Consider the following 21,404-nt stretch of genomic DNA (forward strand, 5'->3'; position numbering starts at 1 on the left):
ATGGAAAAGTAGCATATCTTTACATTTGTGAAGCTAGAAGCTGGAACCATGAAATGTTTTTACATGAAAAATGACAATTATCAAAATAGTATATAACTAAATTTCTATCAATCAGCGAATGTCATATGTTTTGTGTGTAAAATCTTTATTTTTAAAGTAACTAAAGCTGTCAGATAAATGTAGTGAAATAAAAAGTAAATCATGAGATGTAGCACAGAAGAAGTAGAAAGTGGCATGAAAAGACAAAAGTTAAGAACAGTACAAATACACTACTGTTTTCTTAAGAACAGTACTTGCGTAAACATACTTAGTTCCGGCCCACCACTGCTATTACCATATAGAAACATATTTGACATGCTGGTGTTGAAAGCTACACAGTGTGTACACACCCAGGCAGTGTATGCTTGTATATATTCCCAGACTACTATAAGCCTAGTTCACACTACACGATTTTTATCCCGATTTGCCGGTATGTGAGCTCGGCAACCGTCAGGCTGTGATCAGGGGTAAATCAGTGATCGATCGGCGGTCACCAGTCGTTATGTGTGAACTACTCAACGACACATTTCTGACACATCGCCAATGTCTGTCAGATATCTAGCATGCCAAATATCTGGAGGAGTCGGTAGATTCCACATCCAGCCAATGAAAGCAGGCAGCTGGCAGAGCAGGCAGCTACTTTTTCACTGCAAAACACTTTTTACTCTTTACCCTCCAGCTCGCTCTGTAGCTCAGACAATCCCTGCTACCTGCATGTGCTAATCCATTCTTTCACCCATATTGTTTGTCTATATAATTGGTATCTTTATATAACAAACATCAGCCGTTTCCTGTGTGGGTTTTCCACTTTTCCCGATTCACATTTCACGTGTGTTTTCTTGGAGACCAGCGTCGCGTGACAGAGTCCTTGTCATCTCGTGTAGTGTTTGACCCCCTGTCACCGATCAGTCACGTAGTGTGAACACCACAACGACTTCAAGACTCCTGTCACAAGACGGCAAGTTGTGTTGTCTGAACAGCACGGCCATCAGCCGATGCTGAAAGTCGTGTAGTCTGCACAAGCCTTTACACAATTCCCTCAGACTACATACAGGCATCTCATGACAAAGGCCTCGTGTCTTAGTGTATTACTTCTTCATTTACACTAGGGGCTGTGGCATGCTGAGCCCCCTATGCCCACCCAGTCCTACGCCCTTGCTCAAGAGAACATAAGACTGACAATACCAGAATAATCAACTACATAGGCTTAACAACTGTAAAGGCAGATCATTTCCTAAAGAGGTGTGAGGGCACTAGGTCAACCCCCTGGCCCCCTTGTGTAATTTGGGGGGTATCATTGTCAGATGTTTTAGAGGACTGGTGTACATCATCTGTTAACACATCTTAATAAGGCCCCAAGAAGCACAAGGTGCTGTAACAATAACAACATGACACCAGCCAGTTGGACATCAAGCTGACTTTTACAATGCACACTTGATCCGTTTGGCACAAGAGCCACTAACATCGGCTGTCAACAGCAGATTAAGTTTCTGTGAGGGCGGGATCCAGAAACATCCATGAAGACATTTGCTGGGAACAACATAAGGCACTCAAACCGTAGTCTATGTGGAAAGTCCTGTGAGCCACATAACTTGCTTTAAAAGTAATAAAACGTCAGCACAGGAACTAAAAACAGCATTGGTCTTGTTATATATAAAACAGGTCATAAAGACAACATAAGATTTCATACTACAGTTAAAGAAAGCAAACAGAATGCTCTAAATCAACATCAAATCAGTCACATAATTTGATGTAAATAAACTGGGCTCTCTGTATACTAGCATTAGTTGTACAACAGGTATTCTCTCATTCTGTTTAAACTGAAATAATTGAATACATCCTCATAATTAAGAATTTACGTGTGGTCAACTATCTGCCAGTAAGTTGCATTTTAGATGAATATTATCAATGAAACATGAGTCGAAATGAATATATAATACATTTAATAGAAATACATAGACAACCAAAATATCTAACTATGTATGCCTTAAATGTCAAAGGTTATCTGGAACTACGGCTCCATTATAGAAAAATTGTGTATGTTGTGATATGAAATAGAAACAAGCTGAATAATATGACTGTTTCATCTGCACTGTCCAAAGCAATGGAGGTCCCAGTGAACTCCAAAACTGGCAAGACACCCTGTCCAAGGTCAGGGTAGTTGTTGCCAAAAATAGTTGACCGCGGCCACATCCCAAGTGCACCACTTTGTATGCTGTTATCTTTGGACACTTGGATTGCAAGTGTAGTCTTAAAGATGTGGCGAAACTGAGTCTCCAGGGGCCGGTGAAAGTGAAAACATGTACCACCTTTTGATACATGTGATCTTTAAACTGTGGATGCTCAAAGGATCTCAAACCATGTCATCACCAAGAAGCTACTGGTCTGGTTCTTACACAAGATTAACCATCAAGTGAAACTCGATGATGGTGTGTAACAGACAAGATGAACCTCCATGACCAAACAAACCTTGTATGAACTTTGTACATGTTATTTAAATCTACAATAGTGCACAGTAACAGTTTCGTACAACAATTATATTGTAAAAGATGTAGACATGTTAGAGGAAGGCATAGAATATTAAGTTAAACTCTGTGTAGTGAATGTATTGTAGGTGATGTGCAGTGGACCCTGCCTAGACGTGTCACAGCACCAGCCTATCCTCTCCTCCCTCCTGGATGACCTGACCAATAGATGCCTGGCTCTGAGCTCTTATGAAGCACTGCTTCTTGCACTCCATCAGCTGCTCCAGGTCACGCCACATCTTCATCTGCTCCATGTTGGCGCTGTGGCTCTCCCTCACCATCTTCTGCTTCTCGCGTAACTTCTGGAGTCCACAAATTAAAAGAGTGATTAGCAAGAAAACATTTTTAAATGGCACTTGTCTGTTCAATAAGTCAGGTTACTTTATTAAAAAAGGCCAAAATTACAAACACGTTCGCAAAAAAATATTCACTACAATCTACATTACTGGAGTTCTGTAAGTTTCCTTATCCACCCTGCCTGTCATCAGACCGTGTTCTTGAGAGACTACAGGAAGTATTGACACATGGCATCTGCTAGGTCAGTTCTCACCTTGCCAAGTAACTCCTGTTCTGAAATGTTCTTCATGTACACTTCCCTACAAAAGAAGCAGAAGGGTATAATTAAAATACAAACCATGTTGTGAATCAATCACGGTGTTTAAATAAAGGTGTGGTGTATCAGCATATCTTGATAGAACAAGGTGTGGTCATGAGTCTCTTGACAACTGCTGCTGCACGAAAGAATAAAGTGACAGCAGCTAAACTGACTGTAATAAAAGCTTCCAGAGGTAAAAAGGGGTATTTCATTTTGTGAGCAGCTTGCTGGTCTGGCTCAGCATGCTCACCTGATGGCCTTCTTCCTCTCTTGCGGATCAGAGGACACGTAAGCCTTCATCTCCTCTGCCGCCCGCTGTATTTGCATCTCAATGATCTGTTGAGGACAGAGAGGGAGAGATCGAGTTTACTGTCACAGTGGGCGTTTGAGGCCAGGTCACATGCAAAATGCTGCAACATTTAGCCACTCCTGCAGCGCCCCTGTGGGTAGCAAGTCACTGTTCAGAGTGTCATTGAAAAACAGTAAAACAGTGATAACAATGCTTGATACCCTCACTGTGGCTAATGGCTATAATGTTTTTTTTCTGTTTTAAGCAACCGTCTTACCTCTGACATGGAGTTGATGTAATGATATCGGTTTTCCTCCTGCGCCGTCTCCTCTCTCAGTGCTTTCACCTCCTGTGAATGAAAAACAAGATCAAAGACGAATACACTGGATAAAAATACATACATACATTTAAACTGTTGACTATATTCTCTCTAGTAATAACTATACCTGCTCCAATTTAGACCTGTTGCTCTCCAAACCAGCAGTACAACTTTCATACTGCGCCTTCTTATCCTCATATTCCTGGCTTAGTTCCTGTTAACATAGGAATCCGAACAGGCATACACAGGAATGGAGAGACAAATGATTTAACATACTGTATGGGAATAGAAATAAATAGATAGAATACACAATTTTCAACACCCTTGTCATACTCTCAGCACTGTTTCACATCAACATAACATCACAGCTAGCATTTGAGCAGTTTAATTTATATCGCGCTCCTACAAAGTCTATTTATGTCTTCCTGTTGCAGCTCTTCATTAGCTGACATTGCCCAGTAGGATGGAAGAGCGATTCTGGGAACACGTGTAGGAAAATTTAATCCTCTGCTTTAGCTCAGCGATATGTGGGGCTTTCCCATCGTGCATTTTATTTATGGACTATGTAAATTATTCTCAAGGGGCCGTGTCTATGATAACCCACAAGCACAATACAAGTTAACTCTTAGTGGCTTGCAGGCACACAGTAAAGATACCACCACTGGTTTTTAAATTTAGGGCAGATTCATAGTTTATTATGTTTTTTGCGCAGAATTTAGGAGTCGTTTGGGAGCTGTGAGAACTGTGTTTTTTTGCACTGGTATAAAATCCTACACCATCGTATATACTATATATTATGGCATTTAAAAATATGAATTTTATCCCTTTTGTAGCTGATAAGCGACTCAAACTCTGTTGACCCCCATGAGAACAACTCAAAAATCTTTATCAACTTCTTCTTCCTTTATTCCTGACTTGTGTGCAAGGGGGGCAGCAATGATTTATTATGGCTGTTGAAGGTCCTTAAAGGTTATTTAAATGTGGTCAGGTGGCCAATTTCCTTTTAACAAACACTAACTGATATGGTGTGAGAAGCCTTTGAAGTAGGTGTTATAATGCGGGCGATGCTCACCTGACACTGCTGTCTCAGTGACCTCAGTTCTTTTATAATAGGTGCTAGAGCAGACTTCTTCTCCACTATCATAGAGTTTAATTTCTTCACCTGTAAATCCAAGCCAATAACACACACTAAATTAATACTGGGGGAAAAAAACATACGCCTTACAATAATCACAATGTAAATTGAGAGGAAATACACTGCTCAAAATAATTAAGGGAACACTTAAATCAGACATTATATCTCAATGAAGGAAATAGTTCAAAGTTCCAGATCTTTTGTGTACATTGTATAAAATTTGTTGAGAACAAAAAAAAAACAACGTTCAATGGAAACCAAAATTACCAACCAACAGAGGGCTGGATTCAAAGTCACACTGAAAATCAAAGGGAAAAAGAATTAAATCACAGACTGATTTAACTTGCGTAACTTTCATCATGGTGACTCATAATGTGAGTCAGTAGTGTGTATGGACCCCACATGCCTGTATACACTCCCGATAACATTTGGGCATGCTGCTTATGAGACGGGGGATGGTGTGCTGGGGGATCTCCTTCCAGACCTGATCAGGGCATCGGTAGTGCTCCTGGACAGTCTGTGGTGCTACTTGGCGGCGTTGGATGCACCGACAGACAACGTCACAGAGGTTCTCAATTGGATTTAGGTCTGGGGAACATGAGGGACAGTCAATGGCAGCAATGACTTCGCCATCCAGGAACTACCTACACACTCTGGCCACATGAGGCTGGACATTGTCTTGCACCAGAAGGAACCCAGGGCCCACTGCACCAGTGTAAGGTCTGAGGATTTCATCCTGGTACCTAACAGCAGTCAGGATAGTGTTGGCTAGCACGTGTCTGAGGGCCCTCCAAGGATATGCCTCGCCAGACAATCACTGACCCACCGCAAAACCGGTCATGCTAGATGAGGATGCAGGCAGCATAACGTTCACCACGGTGTCTCCAGACTCCTTCACATCTGTCACATGTGCTCAGTGTGAACTTGCTCTAATCTGTAAAGAGAACGGGGCGCCAATGGCAGTCCTGCAAATTCTCTTGTTCTCTGGTGAATGCCAATCCAGCTGAACGGTGCTGGGCTGTGAGCACAGATCCCACTAGAGGACGTCAGGCCCTCATGTCACACTCATGGAGTCTGTTTCGGATAGTTTGGTCGGAAACATGCATAGCAGCAGCCCGCTGGAGGTCATTCTGTAGGGCTCTGGCAGTGCTGCACCTGTTCCTCCCGGGACAAAGGAACAGCTACCAGTACTGCTGCTGGGTTGATGCCCTTTTACCGCTCTGGTCTCCTTGTATCTCCTCCATGCTCTTGAGAATGTGCTGGGAGACATAGTGAAACTTCTTGCAATCCATCCATGCTGGAGAAGCTGGACTACCTGCGCAACCTACAGGTACCGCCTCATGCTACCAGTAGTGACAAGGGACACTAGCAAAATGCAAAATAGAGAGTAATCGAGTAATCAATCAATCAATCAGGAAGGACAAGGAGAGAGCAACTGTCTGAGGACACCACCTGCAAAACCATTCCCTTTATGGGGGTAGTCTTGCTTTTGCCTCTCCGGTGCACCTGTTGTCACTTTCATTTGCACCAAATCATGTGACACTGATTCACAATCACTTATGCCTCCTAACTGGACCGATTGATATCTCTGAAGTTTAACTGACTTGATGTTATACCCTTCATTTTTTTGAGCAGTGTAGCATTTCAGGCTGAAATGTTTAACTTTGTATACTTTAAAGGCTGCAGAGAAAACAGCAGGTAATGTGACTGTGACTAATGATTTACTGTGATAATGAAAGCAGGCAGCATTATCAAACATGATGAATGGTTCCCAGTAGAAAAAATATGTAAAGTGTCTATAGCCACAATATGGGTTATTTATCAGTATTCAGTAACATTCACATCAGTATCTGTGCCAGTGTAAAGGTGTACTTTAAACTACAGCTTGGAGCATGGCCCAATGAGTGGCAGCTATTTCTATAATCTTAAGAATTGACCTTGTACTATTACTGACAACAGAGATCAATGTTAATATTGAAAAACTACAAATCAAAGTTAGTTTGATTAAAATGCCCAACGCACACCCACACAGGATTTCACTTTTTTCCACTATTTAGACTTCTGCTAAAACTTACGTTGGGGGAGTTATGTTGGGAAATTACATGAGGTCACCAAACACCATGGGCCCTTCTCACAGCAGACATTTTGACTTGTTATAGTAGGAAAAGTACAGGGTCGCCCAGACAAAACGTGGTGCGGAAACGGTGGTGCCTTGAACACCCTGTTAAGGTACACAAGCACACTGCACTTCACTACCTTTTTAATACAGCAGTGTTTATAAACATGTCACTGCTGATTGGGCGACACCTCTTACACACCAAACAAGAGAAAACATACCTCAAAGCCTGTTGCACAGCGTAGCAAACCAGTGCAAAATGTTCTGAGATTGAACATCCCCCAGGTGTTACTAATGGCATTAATGTTGGCTCTGCTCCTTTTCATTTGCATGTTCTGTTTAGCTCACTTTAGTACCTGTTCTGTCTTGTATCTTAGGTTTGAAAGTGTGAAATATGACAGTGTGACACAACACCTCAACTCTGAAACCAAAGCAGCTATATGGAATTCAGGCATCATTCAGTTTATTAGTTCCACCTGTGTTTTTCCTACTGTGCATGTCAAATGCTTGCATTGAAAAAGGCCTATAGGAATGATAATGGTATAAGTTGTCCTGCCCTAACAGAGTTAGGAAGATACCACCCAAACACAGTCTGTACAGGCCCATACAGTTCTGAGGGAAGGTCTATTAGCCAAACTAAGTGAAAACACCTGCGTAGGTGCCATGGCTGTGTGGAGGCTTTAAATTCTATAGTCAGTGGGGGTTTTACTATACAATTAATAATGTCTAATAAAATACACATTTTCCATTTCACTAGTCTTTGACTGCCCAATCAATGTCAGCATATGTCTAAGCTTTCCTCAGAAAGACAGAATCTGTAAAGAGATCTGGTGTTGCTGTGTTACCTACAGCAAAATGAAAAAACGAGTTTAGGGTGGATTTTACCCAAGGCCCCTTTGGTATAGTTACCATTTCAGACATGTCATCCAGCGTGCGGCCCTTCTTCTCATCCAGCTCACTCTTGATGGCCGACACCCTCTCCAGTTCCTCCTGAGTGTTACTGTAGCCAGAGATACCCTTCTCAGCTTCCACAGTTTGCTTGAAAAATACAACAGAGACAAGTGGATTACTCAACAGCACACGCACAAAAAAAATATATATAAATCAGCAATGGAATCAAATGGTCACCATCAATATGAACCATCAATTCAGTGTTTTTACAATTAAAGTGCATTCTTATTGAACGGTGATTTTAAGCATACCACAAAATGCTGCTTCCACATGAAGCTAAGGGTTATCTGCTGAAGCTGTGATATTAAAACTCTTTCTGAACTGAACACAAAAAGGTTTAAATGTCTTCCAATACAGGCAACACTACAACAGCACATTTCAGTAACAGTGCTACCCACTCATCACAACAGTCATTTGACTCTCAATGTATGAATAATTATCCAGCTGAAAAAAAAAAAAAAAAAAAAAAATAAAATAAAATCAGGCTCACACATAAAGAAAGGAGCAGACACGTCGCCTTGCTAGACATGTGATCAGAATGAAAACTTTCATTGTATTAACAAATCCTAGTGTGAGATGCAGCCATCAGAAATAGCAGCTCAGCCTGCGTCAGACAGTCTATCAACAAGTCAGGTGCTGGGACCGTACAGAGGCGTGAAGCCATTTCCAGGAAGGTTCTACCACTTCACTGTTAACACGAACTGCGTGAATGGGGAGATCAAGGGAGAACAGGACATTTCGAATGGCAGCACGAGTGTGGGGAGAGGGGTGGGTGGGATACAGTATGACTGCTACGGGTCAGAGAGGACAATTAGGAGGATTTCCGTAGTCCACGTGGAATAAGGAAGATTTAAAAGTAATAATGATAACTCATGCTGCTTTAATGACACTACCAGTGCTCTTGTGCAACTTGGAGCTGCTCACTGAATGAACTCCTAAATTCATCCTCAGCACTCCACCGTGTAAATTGTTTTATTTCTATGACTTATCATTTATCCACCCATCGGCTGTACATATTATTTGTTTATAATGTTTGTTTTTGTAGTATAAAGGGAACTACAAGTCAATCTCGTTATACAACCCTGTGTTAATAAAAAAAATGCAAGATAATAATGTGTGAGCACTCGCCCTATAGTTATTATGAATTCAATGGACTTTTTGCTTGTGGCTTGTAGCACTCTAAAGGATATCTAGACATAATGATATAAAGACTTCATATAAAGGGCAACAAGTAGATCCCATTCCTTTGTTTGTTTTGCTGTAAATATTTGTTTAGTCTTACCAGTTTCTGTTGGACAGTGTCATGCCTCTGCTTGAGAATCTCCTCTGTCCGCTGCAGGACTCCATACTCCACTTTCAGCTCAGCAATTTCCTGACGTTTCTTCTTGTATACTGTTCCCTTGCTGCGCAATTTCATCACCAGGCGTTTTAGCTTTGAAGAACAAAGAAACAGAATTTAACATTACCTTCAAATTAAAAGTACACTTGATTTTAGATTTAAGAGAAGTGAATACTAAACGATGCTTTCACATGACATTTTGTGGTTTCTTTGCTACACTTGCATTTAGAAAAGGTCTTTAAACCTGCATTAGCTGATTTTGAGGGCAGCAGAATCTGGCTGTAAACACTGCTGACATATTATCCCCTTCTGAGTTCATATAGTGAACAGTTGTTTATTTACACATTTACAGAGCTGCGCTGGTCACCTGATATATGTCAGTCCAATATTGACTCTCCAATAGGTCCTGGTTTGTTCTCCACCAACTCCTGATAATCTGACTCTTTAGCTGCTAAAAGCTTCGTTATCTGTTGGTTCATCAGTACGTAATGACGCCCTTCACATAAATGTAGTTATTTGATACATTAATATAAAAAATTTCAATTATAACAGCAAAAACAGACATGTATTTTAAAAAAATTGGTGTTCATGTGCTTGCAACAAGCAAGAAAGTGTAAATGCTTCTTTGGGAAATGCAATGAAAGAGGCATAAATACAGTTTATATTTGACTACTTGGTATCCAGCACAGCTGAGATACTATGAAAGGCCACAGGAGAAGACAATGGGTTGAGCCAGGGGAGGGAAGGGATTAGAGAACAGCAGCAACTGGGGGCCATGCCATGATCTGAAACAGTCACTCGATCCCTTCAGATTCACAGCCAGCTATGTACAGCAAACAGCTTCATCTGGCAGAATAACTGCTTTTAGCTGATGCTCAGTTATTCCCAACCCTGACTGTCTGTCAGGACACAATGAAACTCCTCTACAATGAAGAGCAGCTATAAATGAACATGGACACAGGAGAATAGCCCCAGAAATCACAGAATGTGCTTTGTGTCCTTTGGGAATCCATGAAGCTTGATGTGTGTGGGGAGGGGTGTGTGTGTGTGTGTGTGTGGGGAGGGGTGTGTGTGCGTGCGCGTCTGTGCGTGTGCGCGTGTGTGTGTGGGGGGGGGTGTACACATTTATTCTTTGTGTATTTTGGGACATCAAGGGCAGACATGGCTGAGAGAGGAATTAGCACAGCAGAGTAACACTGCATAGTGTTCCCGACAGTGTGTCCCCAAAACAACTGCTGTTAAACTGGCCGACAGCTCAGTCATAACACCTCTTGTCTCAGACATACAGTACATTCACACAAACCTGCATACATGCAAGTCTATAGAAACATGAATGGTGCAGCAGACCCTCCAAATAACTGTGCAGAACAGTTACATTATCAAGAGGTTAGGAAGCTGGTATTAATGTATAAGCTGCGCTTAGAATGAAATCCAGAAGAATCAAACTACTGTGTACAGTAGCAGAGTAACTCTTTAGTTACTATGAAGATCACCACAGTATTTAAAAAAAAAAAGTGAGCATGTTACTCAGATTGTGTCTTGACTGCAGTAACACTAAAATTAAACCAGTGATGAGGGTGTTTGATAAAGTGGTTTCATGTTACTGACCAACCAATGACGAGCAGATGTAGTCATCCCTCTCAGAGAGACCCTGCAGTTGGTGGGTGGTATGTGATGACACATAACCAGCAGAATGGAAAATACCTCCGATAAAGTGATCATCTCCACCGTGGCTGATGGCCCAAAACTACGGAGGAGTCTGATAAGCTGTGTTTGACAAAACATTTTCCATTAACTTCATTCATGTATACTCTCAAGGGCCCTCTTTGTACCTACAAACAGCCCCCTCTCATCATTTCAGTCAGACTTAAAGGTGGGTCCCTTAAATTAATTGTAATATTTTGGTATCATTGATGTAGAACAACTACAGTGGCTGAAATACATGTGAGCGTCTGTCTTAGTCCAGTGGTATTGCCAGCCGGTTTCTTTTTAAACATCTCATATATCTTCCTCTCACAAAAACAGATTTTGCTACTTCTCCTCCACTGCACTGCACAGATGATTGCTTTCTTTTCCCTTCCTGTAAAAAATAAACATGTTAGAAGTTATTTTTCCACTGACATTTCACTTCCTCTATCATTTGCCGGAATCAGTGAAAGCAGTTTGTTTCTGCTGCAAAAAAAACAACAAAAAAAAAAACACCCTCTTTCAGAGCTATGTAATAACCCAGAGGATTTCTCAGAAGATCAGACTAATTTGTAGAAACCAAAAACTGCACTGTAGAGGCCATAAGTATTCTGTGTGTATTGGTTTTGTTTGTTTTAAGTAATTATCTTAAATGTCTCAAAGTATTGTGGTAATAATAAATAAAATGCTATATTTAGCATCATAAATGTTTATGATGGAAAGTTTTTGTTTAACCCAACACAGGCAGGTCAGAGGACAGGGTCAGCAACACCCCTGGAACAAAACGCACGGACAGCAGCCCTACAGGACAAAAGGGGGAAGCAGGGAGAAAGCTGTTTCAGTTTCAGACATGCTGTGACTTTTTTTTTTTTGCCTCAGCAGAGAGTCCGGCTCTCACCTCGCATATATCAACATGCATAAAACGTTCTCATCCACACAGTGCATACGGTCACAGCACAACCGCCATCTTTCAGCATCCCTCTGCTAATACAGAACTGTTGACTCTTTAACTGTAAGAGTAATGTGCGCATAGGCAAAAGAAGGAGTGACTGTGCTCAAGGCTTTCGGATTTAAGCGTCTCAAGATTATTTTTTTCTCCTTGTCAACTGTATTTTTAAACGTGATAGGCCCGAGTAGACCATGCCATGTGTCTGAAAGGGGGGAGTACATCCTCATCACAGGATATAAATAAAGACAGGTTTTATGCCCCATGTCTGTTTAATGTGTCCAGCTGACTTGAGTTAGGAGACTGATTACACTAGAGATTAGGGAAAAGGCCATCTTTCAGGCAGTTTGTCCCGTACATTTCCTTGTTCTGGATATTCTCTGGTGTGTTCTATTTATGGTTCTGCATGGGAATGTGGGGGAGAGTAAGGAAAAGGGATAAGTGCCATTAGACACCGAGTCCCTCTATGTTTGGATAAGAACAAAAATAGCCTCTTGTGTTTCCTGCGGTTTGCAAATCTACTAGGGCGCGCTTAGATAAAGCTTGAGTTTCTGTAGGTGTTGTTACCTCGGACACAAAGAAGAATCATGAATCATTACTGAATTTTTTTTCTTATCAGAAACAAAGCCAGCCATTATCTATGTCCAGCTTGTAAGATCAACACAGCTTCCAGGGCATTCAGAGATGGCTGATGTTTAGTGATTGCATAACTTTGTGACAGCAAGAAGCATTTCCAACAGTGTACCTCGTCACCCCGGATGACCTCTCCCCCATCTGAGGCTTGTGCCTGGCTGGCCCTCTGCCTCAGCTCCCTCTCTGCCGCGGCCAGCTCCTCCCTCGCTTCCTGAAGCTCCTCGGCCTTCGACTCCTTCCTTCGAATGATAATGGAGGCCTGCAAGAGTAATGTTACATTGGATATACAAACATGACACATTTGAGCGACTGTTAACCCGTGGGAGAGGGAGTGCAATTGATCAATGGGGATGTTATTGGGGCAAGAAATATACACTTTAGCAAAGAGATGAAAAAATAGTGGACAGGAGCCAGAGGACAACCTTGTGGGAAAAAACGGTTCACTTTTTGGTGTAAACAAGAATGGATATGTAGTACATATTAAAGTGGTACATAGTAGGGTTTATCATAAAAACAGACAACTTTTAACCACAAGGTCTTCCTCAGGACTAAACAGTACTAATATAACCTACAACTTTATGCTATTTTTAAGCACATGAGCACCACTCCTCCTCATGAGAAGATTGGAAAGAAAGATGACCTATGCAGTGCCATCTCTGCCGTGCAAAATCATCCAATACATTAATGGACTGATTTAAAGGTTCTCTGTGGGGGTTTTGACCTCTAGTAACACGATGGAGCTGTTTTTGTACGAGTGGATCCCCCATGTTTATCACGCGCATGAGGTGAGGCGATACAAAGTCCTGCCAATGGTTTCACACTAATCCACTGATCTACAGGTGCCGGTAACACTCCCAAGATATGCTGCAACATGCCACCCCACATGGATTTAAACAATGCTTTTCAAATGTTTTATGATCAAGGAAATGCCATGGAGCACACCTGTTGGAGTTCAAGGACAACACAATGGGCTTAGGGGAGTATTACTGAATGTAAACATAACTTTTGTTTGCTCAGAAGTAAACTCCACAGGGCACCTTCTACGTCACACAGCATCGCAGTCCGCACCCAAAAAGTCCAGCTCACTCAGGACAAAATAGACAAAAAACTTGAAGGACATCAAAGAAATTCAATAAAGTCAACACCTGTTGCCTGTAAAGGGTGAGTTTGTCATCCATTGGGTCATTTCTCATCATCTTCTTCTCAATCAGCTGGTTTATCTGAGAATCAACTTCTTTAATCTGTGAAAGGGACAAGTGCAGAACACTCAAGAGACTGACACATTGGTGAATTTTGCAGTGCATGGAGGTGCACAGACTTAACAGACCTTGTCCTCCAGCTCCTGGAGATCAGCCTGGCCCATGGCAGGCTCTGACGCTATTTTCTGCAGGTGCTGCACTGTACGCCTCATACTCTCCAGCTCTTTGGGGAGTTTCTCAGAAACCATGTAGGAGTTGATCTTGATCTCCTCTTCAAGCCTTTTCATTAAGCCTGAAAGAGACAGAACTTTTAAATTAAGCACTTTGAGCATAATGCGTTTGAAACCTCTACAGCTCTGATTACTTAAGAAAAGCTGAGTATCACTTACTCATGCAAATTCACTAAGCATATGAAAGACACACCACTACATCACTTGTGTAAATCTTTTGAAATGTAATTGTTAAAAGACAATTAATTATACTAAACAGTAGCGCCCCAATTAGCATTCAATGTACTTTTTTGGAGTAATTGTTATAAGTGACTTTAATTTTTTATTATTATACTTCATTAATAAAATTTGTTGTTCTCTGCCTTTAACCCATCCTAATCAGGCTGTTGTACAGTGCCTAAACACCATTTAGGGGTCCGTGCTGGACCCTCTGGTTCTAGAGCCAAGTCCCCATGGACTGAGCTAATGCAGACCCCAATTGTGCAGCTCCACCTTAATTTTAGGTCATATTAGAAACTGCAAACGTGTAAATCTCTCCTCTGGCTGAAGAGCCCGATACGAGATGAGAACAAAAGGGGACAATTTGAACATCAGATAAGCCTTATTATGGTACTTCAAAGATCAAAGTATAATTAGATGGTCTCAACAGATGAAAGCCTATTAGCTAAGAGACCCTCTAATGCTCTGCTGTGTCCTTGAGCTACCCATCCAGCTGTGTCCTGCAAAGGCAACAGCAGGACACTCACTTTCTGGATTGGCATCTGCTGCTGCCTGTCGCAAATCCTTCAACTGCTGCTGTGATCTCTGCAGTCTCTGCTCTGCCTGGAACAGCTGAACACACAAAAATGATTACTAATACAGGTAATGTGGGAGTTTTGCCATTACCACTGATAATTTGTTTGTTCAACTATTTTCATTTGTGATTAACCTTCAAATCATATTCTTGATTAGCACATTAATTGTTTGGAAAATAGTGAACAATGCACATCACGTTTTCCTGGCGTACAAGATTACATTTTTAAAATACTTGTTTTGTCCCAAAGCTATTCAATTTACTATCACAGAAGACTAAGAAAAAAGCAATTTGGTCATAAAAATGACAAAGTGATGAAGTGATTGTCAAAATAGTTGCCAATTAATTTTCTGACAAGTGACTGAGCTGAAAGCCGTCTGGTCACACTGTTCACACCAATCTGATTCTTCTGCAACTTTCTAATCTCTTGAAAAATGTTTGTAGAATATTTTTACATTTATAAACCAAAGCTTGCAGAAGGATGAAAATTAATTATTTGAAACTTTTCTGTTGTTGATGTCTACATGAAACAAGGCAGCAACTTTACAAAAGATTATCTCAATTATCCATTAGTCTGCAGATTACTAAGTAATAGTGATAAAATAGTAAAAAAATGCCCATTGCAACTTCTCACAGACCAAGGTGGTGTCCTTAAATGTCTGGTTTTGTCTGACCAACAGGCCACAACCCAAAGATTTTCGGTTTACAATTTTATAAAACAGAGAAAAGCAACACATCCTCTTAAATTATCATCCTCTGAAACAAGAGAATGTTTGAAAATGTTTCACTATTCGTGCTTGAAAAGTCATTGAAATTATTAATTGATATCAAAATAGCTGCTTTTTCTGTTGATCAATTAATCGATGAATTGACTCATTGTTTTAGCCCTAATATCAAACAAGAAACAAGGGCCAAAAAATAGTGTGAGGTGTTGAAAAGTCTTAGGGCATAATAGTAAGCCTATAAACTGAGAAGAAAAAAACAGCGGAAAAACACCTGAGATTCTACAGGTTCATTTTTCTTTTCAAAAAGCCCAGCAGACAGCATCTGTTAATGATGGTTGATGATGTCTTATGAAATTATACCAAGGTGAACAAACATGACGATAAACCACAATTAACAACAAGCATTTACTTGGTTCTTTTGTTCTTGCTTCTGGTGAGTCAGTGACTCCTCTCTCTCCTTCTCCACTCGCAGCTGTCTGGCCTGTTCCAGCATCCGTTGATGGTTAGACACTGACTCCACCTAGTGGAGGATCAACAAGTTAATACGACGACTTCAGATTGCAGGTTATCACATGGTAAGCAGAAATAACCAAGCACCTCAAACAGAGTCAGGTTTCACCTTTTGGCGGGAGACCTATTAAATCAACACCTCATTACTTCACCGCCTTGCTAAGACAGCCTCACAGCCTGTCAGATCCCTGTCAGGTCTTTTATAGAAGCTGATCATTTATGTCTGGGGTCATGTTGTCATTCCTCAGTGAATCCTAAAGCCTTCCAAGGATTAGAAGAGAGATGCAGCCTCTCGGAACAGTTTGCCTTACCCTCTTCTTCAGCCTCTCCACACGTTTGATTAGTTGGTCTTTCTCTTCCTCCATTGCACTGATGTCCTGTTATTGGAGAAAAGGGGCAATACCTTACTGAATTACATCAGCTAAGCTTGATAAGTTGAATTATAATGTAGTGACATGTGTGACAGGCATAGGTATAGTGACAGGCTATGCTGAGCAACGCTTATCATCAATAACGTCTAACAAAAAGGGATTATAAAGAGTCATTGAGTGTTTTTCACCCTTCTGATTTCTGATGTGGAGAAGCCTGACGTCCTCAGCTGCTCACACTCTTTGTGATACGTCTTAAAACCTTCCACCAGCTCTTCATACTGTGAACACACAACATTAGTGCATAGCCTCTCTTGTCTTTTGGATTACTGGCTAAAAAACTAGGAAATTAAATGTTTATGATATATTGGCAACCTGGTGATAGGTGTCATTGATAATGTCATCCTGCAGAAACTCTGCAGGCACCTCCAGTTTGACAAGAAAGCGAGCTAAATAAGCCCTTTTCTTTAGTTCAGGGACCCTCTGTAGCAGCCAGTGGAGGATAGGGTGGACCACGGGCTTGCTGCCAATCACCAAACCTTGTCTAAAGTTGCTTCTGCATGAGGGAAGGAGCACATGATGAGAATATCCCTAGGAATAGACATGTTTCAATTCTCATGGAATGTCATTACTTACACATCAGAGGGGTTGCCCGGAGGTTTGTATTTCAGCATCCCCAGCAGAGCACACATCCTCTTTATGGTTTGTTCAGGCATTTCTTCACGGATATCTATAGCTTGCTAAAGACAAGAGGGGCCGTATATTGCGTTAGTTCAGATTATCTCATGAATGCCAGACCCAGGCTGACATTATACAACATTTTGCACTGACACAAGTAACAGAAGTCTGTACAGTCCTTGGAGATAGTGTCCCACCTTTGGGTCTATTTCAGCCAGAACATCGTTTAAAATCTGCAGCAGCTGCATCGGTTCGAGGGAGTCAAACGTGATGAGGTTAAAGTTTTTCTTGAACGGGTCCTTGTTAAGTTGTTCAACGATGAATTTCAGCTGCTCACTCATCTTGAACGAAACGTGCTTGCTCTAACGTTCAGTTAATGAGTCGTCTTATTTGCTTGGTTTAGCCAGCTAACGTTAAGCTAACTAACATTAGCTCCCCAATCCAACCTGCAAAGAAACCTTTAATAAAAACAACCAGCCCGACTTGCTAGTGACTGTGGCTAGCAACTGTTTACAAATGATAAAGACACATGCCCGGTAAAGTTGTTAGTTCGTCGTGTTAATTCCTCAGTTGCTAGTTAGCGGAGAGAAATGCAGCAGCTGTTTAAGAGCCCCATGGAAACCGTATCAAACGCGAGTTGGTTGCTAACAGGAAGTAGCTTTGACATTTTTAAGACCGTTGTGTTGCGCTATAAGTGCGCAAATTACCTCTGGCTCAGACAGGCATGTACACACCTGTGAGTACAAAATTGCTGAAAACTCATAACGTTGGTCATGGAAAAAATAGTGCTTACTACAACAAACACCCCTGACCTGCCGTTGTGTGTAGTTAGAATTAACTTGTTATAACGCTAACTTTTAATGACTGCTAGCTTACATATTATTTCCCCGCATCTAAAAAGTATTTCCCCTGAATTTAAATATCTTAAGGATTAAAGCATGTTCAATACCTACCCGCTAAAAATAAACTAAAAGTACTTACTGCTTGGTTGATGGATGCGAACTGCTCATCCTCTTTAATGTGAAGTGACATTTATGTAGCATCGCGTCGCATTTAATGCAAAAAAAATGAACAATGGTAAAAACAGCTATTCGCTTATAAACTGCAGCATTAACACGTCTAGGGCCATTTATCTGAACTGCGCACAAATCATGTAAGTTAGTGACCCGAGTTGAAAGGAGATGTATGAACTTATCCCACTGTCAGTCTGAACTTTTGAACCGTCAGATGGCGATGTTTTCACAAGGAACGGCTTCAGGTTGATTGCAACACAATGAACTTTGGTAGGAAGGTTGGTAGTGTCCAGAGCATAACGTTCACTGAAAGGACAAGTGTGCTTTGTCAGAAAGGCACATATCTGGAGACCTAAGGCTGGACAGGGGGACATAGGCTATTAGGGTAGTTGATTTCTTATCTTAAGGGGGGTAAAAATCAAGGCTGAATTTGAACAACCAACAAAGGAAAGAGGGTTTGAAAGACGGGACCTCGTTTTTCTTCATCCACCTAAACTATAACGGCCACAAGACAACACTTTCCTGCACAAAGCCCTTCTCGCCACAACGTGGGACGTTTTCTGCCTTTAAAGGGTCGGTTTATCTCCCTTATCAGACCGTCTTCTAACTTTGCTGGCAGCGGTTTTCCTCGGGAAATATGTTCTGGTGAATTTGACAGTTGTCGTAATCAGCTTTACCTGGAAACTCCGTTTTCGATTAGAAACTGCATTTTGAGAATCATCCCTTTAAAAAAAAGGATTTGGAGTAAATCACATCCATGTAGCCCCTCCTCTTTCTGCTGCAACTGTAACGCTGACGGAGAGCCAAAACACGAAAGAGCTTCGAGTCAGTCTGACACCAAGGACAGAGGATCTCCAGAGAATAGACGAGCACAAGAAGGGATCAAGTGCGAGAATTAGGATAACCTCGCATTTCTTGGACTATGTCAACAGGAGTAAAGAGACTCGACCAGTGATCTTGCTTCTGTAGGATTTTATTCCTGTGTTTTGTGAGTATTAAACTGAACAGGTTATCTTCCCTGTAAAGTGGATCCTTCCTTCCTCTGGAGTGGATCCTTCCTTCCTCTGTTATAGCACTATGCAAGTTTTAAGTTGTAAAGAGTTAGGTCCAGTTCATGCTTTAGGAATGTATATGATTGTGTTGTTAGTTGATTGAATAGTTTCTATCACAGTAATAACAATGGTTGAACCGGTTGGATTTGTGGAGGCATGGAGAGCCCAGTTCCCTGAGTCTGATCCCCCTTGCATGGAGATGAATTCAATGGGGGACATTGAACAGGAGCTGGACAAATGCAAGGCATCTATCAGGCACTTGGAGAAGGAAGTAAACAAGGAGCGCTTCCGGATGATCTACCTGCAGACTCTGCTTGCAAAAGAGAGGAAGTCTTATGATGGCCAGCGATGGGGATTTAAAAGGACACCCCAGATGAATGCTGGAGACCTGTCCACTGGGCAAGACTGCCAGAAGTCCCATGTTGATGAGGCACCAGTGGAAGAGCAGCAAAAGAGAGCGCCTGGCAAGACAGCCAGGTGTAAACCACTTCCAGAAGGAGAGGTGGGTGGGGTGTCATCCGTCCGCCAGGAGTCAGAGATTCCTGATTTTCCGCTGGGCACAGGCTCGGTAGCAGCTCTGAGATCCAACTTTGAGCGCATCAGGAGAGCCAACTCTCATACAGCCGGAGATGGCAGAGGGTTGTCAGTGATGGGCGGCCAGGACAAACCTTTCTATGTGAACATGGAGTACCATCACGAGCGAGGGCTGGTCAAAGTCAACGACAGGGAGGTGTCAGACAAGATCAGCACCCTGGGCTCTCAGGCCATGCAGATGGAGCGTAAGAGATCCCTGCACTCGCTCCCAGGGAACCTGTCTGCCGCCACGGGGGACATCAGCCATGCTGTTCAGAGAGGCAGATCCACTGAGGGGAACTGCAGCTACAACGGGTCATATGATGATGCTGAGGTCATCCCACACTTACTGAAAGACGGTGTGATCCGTTCCACTGGGGGAAAGGCTGAGTGCCAGCCTTACACTAGTGTGTATGTTGGAGGAATGATGGCTGACGGGGACACTCGAGTCATCCACATTAGGGACCACAGCCTAGAGGAGGATGCACACCTCACCTGGCCGAGGCGCTCCTATTCTCCCGGCAGCTTTGACGACGTAGGAGGAGGGTACACACCAGACTGCAGCTCCAACGAGAACTTAACATCCAGCGAGGAGGACTTCTCCTCGGGCCAGTCCAGCCACGTGTCTCCCAGCCCCACCGCCTATCAGATGTACAGGGAGAAAAGTCGCTCACCTTCCCAGCATTCCCAGCAGTCCTTTGAGAGCAGCAGCCCACCCACACCCCTGTCTCAGAAACGTCTAAAGCAGCAGGTGATGGTGTCTGAGGCCTCTGTCATCGGGCTCCGTAAAACGGGCCAGATCTGGCCCAGTGATGGGGACTCCACCACGTCCAGCAGGACCTCTCATGACAACAGTGTTCAAGGAGATCTGGGTAGGTCTGCAAGGCACACTGCACAGATGTTCTTCAAGCCTTTCATTTTCAGGATTAAAACAGCAAAGTATTCTAATGGGTAGATCATAAAGTACTAAAAGCACATAAAAGGCCCTCTCTAATCACTGTCTGAAAGATGCCTGTGCTTGCCCTGCCTGGCCTTGATCCTGAATAAGTCACTGATGAATAAAACGCACCTGCGGCCCTTTTAGTTAAGTCCTAATATTTCGAACATATACACAAAATGCATGTAAAAATGTTTCATGAAGCTACGATTATGCACATTTCTTGTTGTTTTAGCAATTTCTTGGGTTTCAGCTGAGTTAGTTAGCTTGAGGGGACCTATTATGATTGAAGTGGGCTACAAAAAAAAGGGAAAAAGAGGCCACTACAGAATTCATCTTCTCCTCTCGTTAATGAGAATTTATTTTATCTCCCTTTATCCATATTGAGTGCGTCAGGAATGTCAGCCCATTCCAGTCAAGCCTGATTAGCCTTTGCACAAAAAGACTAAACAGGTTTTCACCAGCCTGCCACGAGGGGGTTGGGATTGACAAGATGGACTTTAAATACACTGATTCTTAATAGTAACCCAGTGGTTTTGCAGTTCTTTCAGCAGTGTTTTCTTTACCCTTTGTAAGCAGGCCTGCCCTCTCTTTTTCTCCCCCTTCTGCTCTTTGCCCGCTGAGTGCTGCAGCACTCTCACAGAGATGCTCTGGCTGAGACAGCGACTACCCCGGGCTTCCCAGCCTCTCGGCCCTGTCCACAACTTTTCGTGTCAGCACATCAGTGTTGTTGTCCTTGGTGCCGAGTAATTA

General features: G+C 42.3%; 2 protein-coding genes across 2 annotated transcripts; one reads left to right on the forward strand and one right to left on the reverse strand.

The window, feature by feature from the left end:
• Window positions 1-1,965: 1,965 nt before the first annotated feature.
• On the reverse strand, window positions 1,966-17,642 carry LOC119894711 (intraflagellar transport protein 81 homolog). The gene is made up of 18 exons (XM_038707371.1): window positions 17,274-17,642; window positions 17,035-17,138; window positions 16,774-16,954; window positions 16,590-16,679; window positions 16,342-16,407; window positions 15,930-16,040; window positions 14,749-14,833; window positions 13,901-14,064; window positions 13,719-13,814; window positions 12,686-12,832; window positions 9,252-9,401; window positions 7,928-8,056; window positions 4,840-4,929; window positions 3,895-3,981; window positions 3,726-3,797; window positions 3,410-3,495; window positions 3,115-3,160; window positions 1,966-2,866 (listed from the first exon to the last, which is right to left on the reverse strand). The coding sequence occupies exons 1-18, from the start codon at window positions 17,415-17,417 to the stop codon at window positions 2,684-2,686; spliced, it is 2,031 nt and encodes a 676-aa protein (XP_038563299.1). The 5' UTR covers window positions 17,418-17,642; the 3' UTR covers window positions 1,966-2,683.
• Window positions 17,643-18,305: 663 nt separating this feature from the next.
• Window positions 18,306-20,669, forward strand: LOC119894712 (breakpoint cluster region protein-like). The gene has a single exon (XM_038707372.1). It carries the CDS (start codon window positions 19,269-19,271, stop codon window positions 20,667-20,669), a length of 1,401 nt encoding a protein of 466 aa, XP_038563300.1. The 5' UTR covers window positions 18,306-19,268.
• Window positions 20,670-21,404: the final 735 nt, after the last annotated feature.

The sequence above is a fragment of the Micropterus salmoides genome, unplaced genomic scaffold (assembly GCF_014851395.1).
Source record: "Micropterus salmoides isolate LMB-PRFRI ecotype aquatic unplaced genomic scaffold, ASM1485139v1 Ms_hic_scaffold_872, whole genome shotgun sequence".
In the NCBI taxonomy this organism is placed as follows: Eukaryota; Metazoa; Chordata; class Actinopteri; order Centrarchiformes; family Centrarchidae; genus Micropterus; species Micropterus salmoides.